This window comes from Cnephaeus nilssonii, assembly GCF_951640355.1.
Source record: "Cnephaeus nilssonii genome assembly, chromosome: 6".
Lineage (NCBI taxonomy): Eukaryota > Metazoa > Chordata > Mammalia > Chiroptera > Vespertilionidae > Cnephaeus > Cnephaeus nilssonii.
Genome location: NC_137077.1, coordinates 25,732,058 through 25,741,875, shown reverse-complemented (window position 1 = coordinate 25,741,875; position 9,818 = coordinate 25,732,058). Strand labels below are relative to the sequence as shown.

Genomic DNA, 9,818 nt, shown 5'->3' with positions numbered 1-9,818 from the left:
TTATCTCTTTCATATGTGCTGTTTACAGAACAAAGGTTTTCTTGTTATTTATTAGAAATAAGATCATCAGGCTGGCATGGCTCAGTGGTTGAGCGTCGACCCATGAACCAGAAGGTGATGGTTTGATTCCAGGTCAGGGAGCTCGATCCCCAGTAGGGGGCATGCAGGAGGCAGCCGATCAATGATTCTCATCATTGATGTTTCCTATCTCTCTCTCTCTCTTTCTCTCCTCTCCCCTCTCTGAAATAAATAAATAAGAAATGATAGAATTTAGGAGGAGAAAGAAAAGAATTCTAGAATTCAAATGGGCTTTAACATATATATTCTAGCTTACCACTAAATGCTAGAATCCTACATGAAATAGGTCTGCTTCTTCATGTTCATTACAACTTTTCAAATAGTTACAGGGAATTATCATTTTCTCCTCTGGGTTAAATATTATCAGTTCCTTTGATAGTTTTTCATGAATTGTGGTTTCTAGATACTTCTCCATCCTGTCCATTAAAGATGTTCCATTGGGTGCATTCTGTTTGTCAATGCTATTGCTTCATGTTTACAGAAACATTTGCAAACTAAGCCAAGTGTGGACTTACAGCAGGTGGCAGTGAGTCTCACCCCGCTGAAGAACCCAGACCCCCCTAACTGAGAGGCACACCGGGATGAACAAATACAGACCAAAGGCTCTGCTATCCAACGGAGCTTCTGACTGAACCCAGATGTGTGGGTGGAGGCAGGAGTCCCTGCTGACGGGGACATACACATTACCACCACATTCCTTGCAAGTCATGGTTCCACTTTAGAATTTATACCTTACTTTATCTTTTGTACTTTACTTTCCACAAAGGAGGGAAGAGTAATGGAATTCTAGTCAGGCCAAGAGCTAAAATAAGAAATATGAGCACTTTAAATTCCCATGGTCTGGAATTCCTCAGTTTCCTTAACCCCACCCAATCCAGATGTGTTTTGTAGGCACCTAGTTTTCTGGCCCAAAGGTAACTAGGTCATTTGTGTGAAATAGTTAGCATAGAGTCTGCAGCAAAAGAGATTTTCTTGAGTGTTGAGCCTCTCATTTCCTTGTTCAGACCCTGAGGACCTCAAAGTCACAGAATGTAGTGCTGCCATGAACCTTAGGTTATCAAATTCAGGCAAATTGGAAGATCCAAAGGGTGGAATCTTTGTCCAAAATTACAGAGCAATTTATTGGTAGAGCCATGATTAGAACCCAACTCTCTTTCCTCTCTCTCATCCTGTCTCTCTTTTCAGTTAATTTACCCCATTCTTTTACCAGATTACAAAACCGAAGTGAAGAAATCAATACAGCAAGTACCCAAGCATCCAAGTCCGACGGAGGCGGCATTTGAATTGCACAATTGCCTTGGAAGTATTGGGGAAAGACAGCTATGAGCACATTATATTTGACACAACTTCAGAGGTGAAGCAAACGGTCATTTTATTTTGAGAGCTCAACTACCTAGCCTTTGCATCTGAGTCTAAACTTCAAAGAATATAAATGTGGACAAAAAGGGGCCTAACTAATTTATGGAAGGCTTACATGGCAGCCTTGCAAACCACAAAGGATGGTCTGAAATTAAAACAATTTTAATTAAAAAGCAGTCTATAGTGGGTAGTCATGTCCTAGGCCAGTATCTTCTCGGACAAAGATCAACTTTGATCTTAACTGAGTCTATTGTCTTTTTGCATCTATGATAACATACCTTTGGAATGTCAGGGTAACTAGTAACTTCCCTTTTTCCGGATCCCTCAAGACACAACCAATGGTCAGGGCACCAGGGGAGAGACCACAAATTCCCTCATTGTTATTGTTGTGTTAATTGTTGACTGTCAACTATCCTGTACCCACTTATGTAAAAGAAGCATGTGTCTATCATTTTACTTTTTACCCAATGCCAGAGGTTTCCCTGCTTTGCTTTCTCCCACCTCCCTAATCTATCACCAATGGATTTCATTTAACCCACTTACATCTCCTCCTTTGGTGGTAATTTATAAAATTAGGTGAAAAACTGCCATTCTCTGGAGCATTGTCTCAATACATTGAGAGTCTGCTTTTTGGTAATTGTCGATAGTTTGGGTCAAATAAACTCACAAAAATTCTTTACAGGTTTAAATGTTTCTTATGTTACATGAATCTTTTCAATCAAATGAATCAAGGCACTGAAAATAAGGCTCCCATAGTTAGTCCTGACTTTAAATCTCCAGTCTTCTACCAACTTAGAGCTGTATAATATAAAACTGCCGAGGACTTCAGGGACAGCCTAGTTCAAAGAAAGTTAGACCCAGAAAGTATGTGCTTTACAAACTTACAAAGAAGAATCAGAATTTGACTCTTAATCCTATGTTCTTTTGCATGCACTGTGGTTATTTCCTGTATGACTGTGCCTTCTGTGTTTAATTTTCTTCAGTGCAGGGCACCAGATATTTCGTTATAGCATTTAATAAACTTCATCATAAGAGTCAAAGTAAATATCTTCTTTATTAAATGAGAAGGGGAGGTGAGTGACATAAATGTTATTTTAGGAGCCTACTACTTACTAATCATAAAGAATGCCTAGCAAAAATAGATTTGAAGGACATAACAAACAAACAAAATTTAGAGAAATATCTATGACTTCTAACCAGCTGATAGGAAAAGGTGGTCAGGTTTAAAATGCCCTAGCAAAAGTTGATGTTTACCCACTATTCTTAGCTAAACTGTACTCTATGAGAGAGTCTGACACTAGTACTCTTAGTAGCAACTTATAGAAAATGACTGTGTAGGAGAAAGAAACCACTTCTGAACAAGACCGCATTTCAAGACTCAATAGGGAAAAAGAAATCAAAGTTATAGCAGATGCTGTAGAGAGTGCCTCAGATGATCCCAAACTGAGCGAGCTCATGCAACTCCAGGTGGCTGAATGCCTCCCAAGGGCAAATCACTGTGATATCTGCAAAAAAGGGAAGAAGAATTTGTAAGTCAGCCTCACCCCCAGGAGAGCCTTTTCTGCTCAAAAATACATCCTTCAGGCAGAAGATGCCTCCTCCTCTCTCCTATTCATTGTCCAGGTGACTGGGAAGTTATCTAAAATGGCCCTGAGACTCAGAGGATCAGACCAAATGCTTAATTAATTCTTTAAGGGCTCCAATGGCCCCAAGCACACTCCAGATATATATATATTTTTGGCTCTATTCTGCATCCTCTTTTGGGCAGGTGACTCAAGGCTTTTGACTGGGGCTACCCTGTAGGGGTACATCTCAATGATCACCCAGGACCTCCCTAAAGCACAACCACTAAGGAGGGACCAGAAGCAGATTTCTAGTCAGGTCAAGGGTTAAAATGAGAAATAGGAGCGCTTTAAACCCCCACGGTCTGGAAACCCACAGCCTCCTTACTGCCTACCAATCCAGGTGGGTTCCTTGGGCTTCTCTGACTTGTTCCTCAGCTCCTTTACATTTTGAAATGCCTACATCCAACTCATATTGAGAGGTGATTTCAAGGGATCCTCTAATCCAGTCCCTTGAATCCAGAAATAAGTTATTATTGTCCCCAGGTCATAGAGAAGCTGGTGGATACCCAGAAAGAGTAATCATTTAGCAAAAAATTGCACAGTTGCTGAAATGGGACTAGAACCAGATCAAAGGCCTCAAACCTTCTAGTGTAAACCTCTTTCTATTATTCCAAATATGTTAGCAGAGTTAAACATATCTTTCAGAGTGGATTTACTAGTCTTAAATATATCTGGTCAAAATATAGAAGCAGTTGATTTAAAAAAATCATGAGCTCTATAAAGTGGCTATAAAACTTGAGATTCCAGAAGTGACATTTGATTGCAAAAAGAAAATACACTGAAAATTGCCTGGTAAAGACATTCATTGCTATGAATGCCAGCATTTATCAAAAGTGTAATGGAGATCTAGCTGGTTTGATTCAATGGATAGAGCATTGGCCTACAGACTGAAGGGTCCCAGGTTTGCTTCTGGTCAAGGGCACATGCCCTTGTAGGCTCCATCCCCAGTAGGGGGCATGCAGGAAGCAGCCAATTGATGTTTCATCATTGATGTTTCTATCTCTCTCTCCGTCCCCCTTCCTCTCTGAAATCAATAATCCTACATAATAAAAGGGTAATATGTAAATTACCATCACTCCGCTACGCCCACGATTGGGCCAGCGGGAGGCGCAGGGGGCGGGACTCGGGGTGGCCGGGGTGGCCAATTGGGATGGCAGAACGCTGAGCTCGCATCGCCAGCGGCGGCGCGAGCTCAGCGTCTGTACCTTGGCTGTGCTGCAGCACAGAAGGGGCCTCTGGGGCAGCGAGCCCACATCCTGCTGCGGACCATCGAAAGCGGGGAGCGAAAGCGAGGGAGCTGGCTGTCTGTCCACTCCGGCACCAGGCCTTTGAAAGCCTCCGCCGCGCCGGAGGCTTTCGAAAGGCCTGGTGCACCAGTGGACAGACAGCCAGCTCCCCCGCGATCGAAAGCGGGGAGCTGTGTGTCCACTCCAGCACCAGCGGACCCCCTGCCATCATAAGCGGGGAGCAGGCTGCTAGCAGTGTCCCCGGAGTGTGCTAAGCTTTGCGGGGCAGTGGATATAGCCTGGATGGCAGGTTAGGCCTAGGGGACCCTACACATGCATGATTTAATCATGCACCCTCTCCAATCTGGGACCCCTCCGGGATCAGGCCTAAACGGGCAGTCGGAACTCTCTCTCACAATCCAGGACTGCTGGCTCCCAACTGCTCGCCTGCCTGCCTGCCTGATTGCTCCTAAGTGCTTCTGCCTACCAGCCTGATCACCCCCTAACCCAGGCGTCCTCAAATTACGGCCCGCGGGCCACATGCGGGTGTTTTTGCCATTTTGTTTTTTTACTTCAAAATAAGGTATGTGCAGTGTGCATAGGAATTTGTTCATAGTTTTTTTTAAACTATAGTCCGGCCCTCCAACCGTCTGAGGGACAGTGATCTGGCCCCAAACTATCCTCCCCTGCAGGCCTGATTGTCCCCAACTGCCCTCCCCTGCTGGCCCAGTCACCCCTAACTGCCCTCCCTTGCCAGCCTGGTCACCCCTAACTGCCCTCCCCTGCCAGCCTGGTTGCCCCCAACTGTCCTCCCCTGCTGGCCATCTTGTGGCTGCCATCTTGTGTCCACATGGGGGTGGCCATCTTTGACCACATGGGGGCAGCCATCTTGTGTGCTGGAGTGATGGTCAATTTGCATATTACCTCTTTATTATATATAGGATACCTATATAATGGTCAATTTGCATATTACCTCTTTATTATGTAGGATATCTTATATAATAAAGAGGTAATATGCAAATTGACCATCACTGCAACATACAAGATGGCCATCCCGATGTGGACACAAGATGGCCGGCAGGGGAGGGCAGTTGGGAGGGGAGACCAGGCCTACAGGGGAGGGCAGTTAGGGGTGACCAGGCCAGCAGAGAAGGTCAGTTGGGGGGAACCAGGCCTGCAGGGGAGGGCATTTAGGGGCAACCAGGCCGGCAGGGGAGCAGTTAGGTGTTGATCAGGCTGGCAGGGATGTGGTTAGGGGGTGATCAGGCAGGCAGGCAGTCGGTTGGAACCCAGTAGTGCTGGATTGTGAGAGGGATGTCCCAGATTGGAGAGGGTGCAAGCTGGGCTGTGGGACACACACACATCCCGCCCCCCCCCCTCCCGTGCATGAATTTCGTGCACCTGGCCCCTAATATATATATATTTTATAGTGTATTGGATGAACCCAGGTCAGTGTAGCTCAGTGGGTTGGAGCATCATCCTGTGTGCCAAAAGGTTGCAGGTTCTATTCCCAGTCAGAGCACATGTACAGGTTATGGGTTCGATTCCTGATCCAGGCTTGTATAGGAGGCAACCAGCAACCAATTGATGTTTCTATCTCACATTGATTCTCTCTCTCTCTCTCTCTCTCTCTCTCTCTCTCTCTCTCTCTCTCTCTTTCTCATTGTCTCTCAAATCAACAAAAAACATGTCTTCCATGTACACATATAATACCTTAATAAAAAAATTGAAAAAAAAAACAAAAAAAAACATGTCTTCCAGTGAGGATTAAACAAAATGTGTATTGGATGAGTTGAAAACTCATGTCTACACAAATACCTGCACAAGTATATTTATAGCTGCTTTATTTATAATTGTCAAATCTTAGAAGCAACCAGGATATCTTTCAATAGGATAAATAAACTGTGATACAATCATGCAGTGAAATATTATTCAGTGATAAAAAGAAATGTGCTATCAGCTATGTAAAGATATGGAGGAACCTTAAATGAAAAAATACTTCTAACTACAAGAATTCTGGAAAAGCTACATACTGTATGTCTCTAACTATATGACAATATGGAAAAGGCAAAACTATGAAGACAGTAAAAAGATTATTGGTTGTTAGGAGTATATAGGGGTGGGGATAAACAGAGCACAAGGGATTTGGGAGACAGTGAAACTCTTCTGTATGAACCTGTAATGTTGGATATATGACACTGTGCATTTTTCAAAGCCTAAAGAACTGGACAGCAACACAGAGAATGAACCCTAATGTAAGCTATGGACTTTAGTTAATAATAATGTGTCGCTATTGATTCATCAATTGTAACAAATGCAAGTTAATAATAATAAGGGAAACTCTGTACGGGGGGGGAGGGGGGGCGGGGAGCAGAGGGGGTGTATAGGAACTCTGTACTTTATACTTAAATTTTCTGTAAACCTCAAACTGCTCTAAAAAATAAAGCCTGTTAATTTTTTTTAAAGAATAGGCAGTAATTTGCATTCATTATCCAATGAATAAAAATGCTAGGCAATGAAAAAAAAAATACTGCATTGAATACTTTCAGTGTGTGGGGCCCTGTTCTGGGTGCCAGAGAATGTGTGAAAAGAGGAAACAGTTGAGGGAGTGGTTGGCCTGCTAGAGTAGAAATGCTCTCCGGGCCCCACCCTTGTTTCCAATAACTCACTTGTGGCCTCTGATTGTCACTTCATTCTGCTGTGTCTCAGATTTCTCTTCCAAAAAAACAAAGAAGTTGGTCTAGACTAACTGCGAATCTTTGTACCAAGTCTGCAGTTCACCATTATAGTCTCTCAACGGTTGTTGAACAAGACAAGAGAATTCGCTAAACAAACATGGGGCCTAACCTGATTTCTTTCAGAGTGTTTGCCTCTTGGCACACACATTCTTACTAGTACTTAGGAGATCAAAATAAAACCGCACATTTTTCAGTCTTCAAAGGATCTGCTGCGTTAGGTTTTCCTGATAACTTTCAACTGCCCCTTTAAGGCCTGAAGCAGATAAAAGGATGAAACTTCAAGTGTAATGTCCTCACTTTAGTCTCTGGGTGGCTCACCTGATCCCAGCCCTTCCATGCCTGGAATGTCATCTCCAAACCTACGGAAAAAAATAAAAATTAGCTGAGATCAGAGCAAAAGGGTCCTGGAATGGCTCATGTGGAAAGTTTCCTGACTCAGGGGGGGGGGGGGGGGGGAAGAAGAGGCTTAAGCTTTTATATTTGAAAACCTTCTTATGTTTGCATTGAATTAAGATAAAGAAAATAACACTCGGGCAGGTTTTAAAAAGTGTGTCCCATAGAGAGATAATTTCCCCAGGGTAAAAAATTAACCTAAAACAATCAAGGGCCAGAAAGAGTGATCAGTGGGGCAATTTTAGACAAGCCTCACTTTTAAAAATAGAAATTGGAATGGAAAAGCAATATGAAAGGAATTAAACGGATGAATTCATTCATTTGTTTAGTTACCCAAAGGTATCGTATTAGGCATCTTCTATGTGCCAGACACTGTGTTAGGCTCAGGGAGGAAAGGAAAAAAAAGAAATAATTTTCTCTGAGTGAGCTCTGTCTCAAGAAACAAATGAAAACAAAATAGTAAACGTTATGATAGCTGAATGTACAAAAGGCAAACAAGGAATTAATGATAACATTTGTCTAAGAGAGTCAGTAACAGCTTCAAAAAGAAATTAACTTACGAGTGTGTGTTGAAAAATAAGACATTGCCAAGGAGAGAAAGAGAAAAACAAAGAACTTAAGACATAAGCTTGAAGCCATAAAAATAAAGTGTGATTTCTGGAAATGGCCAGTGGTTCTGTAACCCTGATGAAAGCACGGGGTATAATGGTGAAAGGGAGTGGTCAAGACGAAAAGCCTGGGAGGTCAAGTCAAAGGTCATTGTGAAAGGCTCCATTTGCCGTGTTATATTTGGCCTTAGACCTGAGAGCTGAGAGAGAAAGTATTCCGGGGCTAAAAGCATGACTCAGCAAAGATTGTGGCAGAGAGGAAAATAGAAGATGGGGTGGAAATTTTTGTAAGCTTGTTTAATATGGTGAGCATTAAATCTCAAAAGTAGATGTGGCACATATACTAATACACCATGGACTACTACTCAGCCATAAGGAAAGATGAAATCCTGCCATTTGAGACAACATGGATAGACCTTGAGGATATTATGCAAAGTGAAACGAGTCTGGCAGAAAAAGCTAAGAACCACATGATTTCACTCATAAAACTGAAACTCATGGACACAGACAGCAGTGTGGTGGTTGCCGAGGGAAGGGGTGGGAGGATGGGAGGAAAAGAGGGCCTAATATAAGGTGACGGAAGATTTGACTTGGGTGGTGAGCACACAGTGCAATATACAGATCTTATATCCTAGAAATCTACACTTGAAAACTAAATGATCCTATTATCCAGTCACCCCAGTAAATTTAATTTAAAAAACACAAGAACAAAGCAGTCTTATGGGAGAAAAGAAACAATAGAAAGTCTTCTTTTTCATCCTGGTCTTACCCTTTCACACCTTTCTTAGGAGGCTTGCTCTTGAATTGACGAGTCTGCCTTTGCTTGAACTTGGGGGGCCCTTTGCGTGGGGTGGTGGGACCCTGGTTTGAAGCTGGAGGAACCAAAGTAGTATTGTCACTCATTCTGATGGTCCTTGGGTGGCTGATGGTTCTCCTTCACGCACCTTAAACAGTGAGAGAAGAAAAGACCCTTCAAGGTATGAGGACAGTTGCTTAGCAGACCTTTGCTATAAACTGGGAAAGAAAAAGCACCGTGATAAAGAAGCTTAAGTATTTTGTGTTGACCCAATAGGGGAAAAGTTATCATCTTTTAAAGAGATTTTAAATAAGTCACAGTATAAATTGACGGAGACACTCGATATAGTGGAATACTATAGAAATTGACAACCAATAGATTTCAAGAATCTAGATAGATATGTTGTTCTAGTAAATCTGCCACTAGCTTTCTATGTGATTTATTAGAATGGCCTACTTCCCCTCTGTGATCACCAGTCTCATTATATGTAAAGGGAGGAGAATGGACTAAATGATATCTACAGTCTTTACAGCCCTGACATATTATTTAAGCTTTACACACTTTTCCACCCAGCTGCAAAATAATCAGACACTAAATGTTTGCTGACCCATTGTTATGACCTTTGCTCTTTATAGTCTTCATTTTATTTAATCCTCACATGATCCAGAGACTTCTCTCCTAGTTTGGAGAGGGGAGGTGGTGATGATGGTGGAAATGTAAATTATCTGGACAGGGGTAGCTCTGAATCAGGTATATTAACACCCATGAAAGTATGCAATACATTCCAACACACACACACACACACACACACACACACACACACACATACACACACACACGAAAATCGATGCAGGGTGATTAAGTAGTAAGATTGTGATTTAACTTCATATCCAGACATGAGGTTCTTTAACTACACATTTCTCAGAATTTTTTGACATTTTTCCTATCCAAATCATGGGCCTATCTAATATGGTTTTCCCAGACTTTCATTTTAG

General features: G+C 42.4%; 1 protein-coding gene across 1 annotated transcript; it reads right to left on the bottom strand.

The window, feature by feature from the left end:
• Positions 1 to 2,732: 2,732 nt before the first annotated feature.
• PDE6H (phosphodiesterase 6H) lies at positions 2,733 to 8,930 on the bottom strand (the record flags this gene model as incomplete). Its single annotated transcript, XM_079775425.1, has 3 exons — positions 2,733 to 2,942; positions 7,345 to 7,385; positions 8,797 to 8,930. The coding sequence occupies 3 exons, from the start codon at positions 8,928 to 8,930 to the stop codon at positions 2,866 to 2,868; spliced, it is 252 nt and encodes an 83-aa protein (XP_079631551.1). The 3' UTR covers positions 2,733 to 2,865.
• Between the last annotated feature and the right edge of the window lie 888 nt (positions 8,931 to 9,818).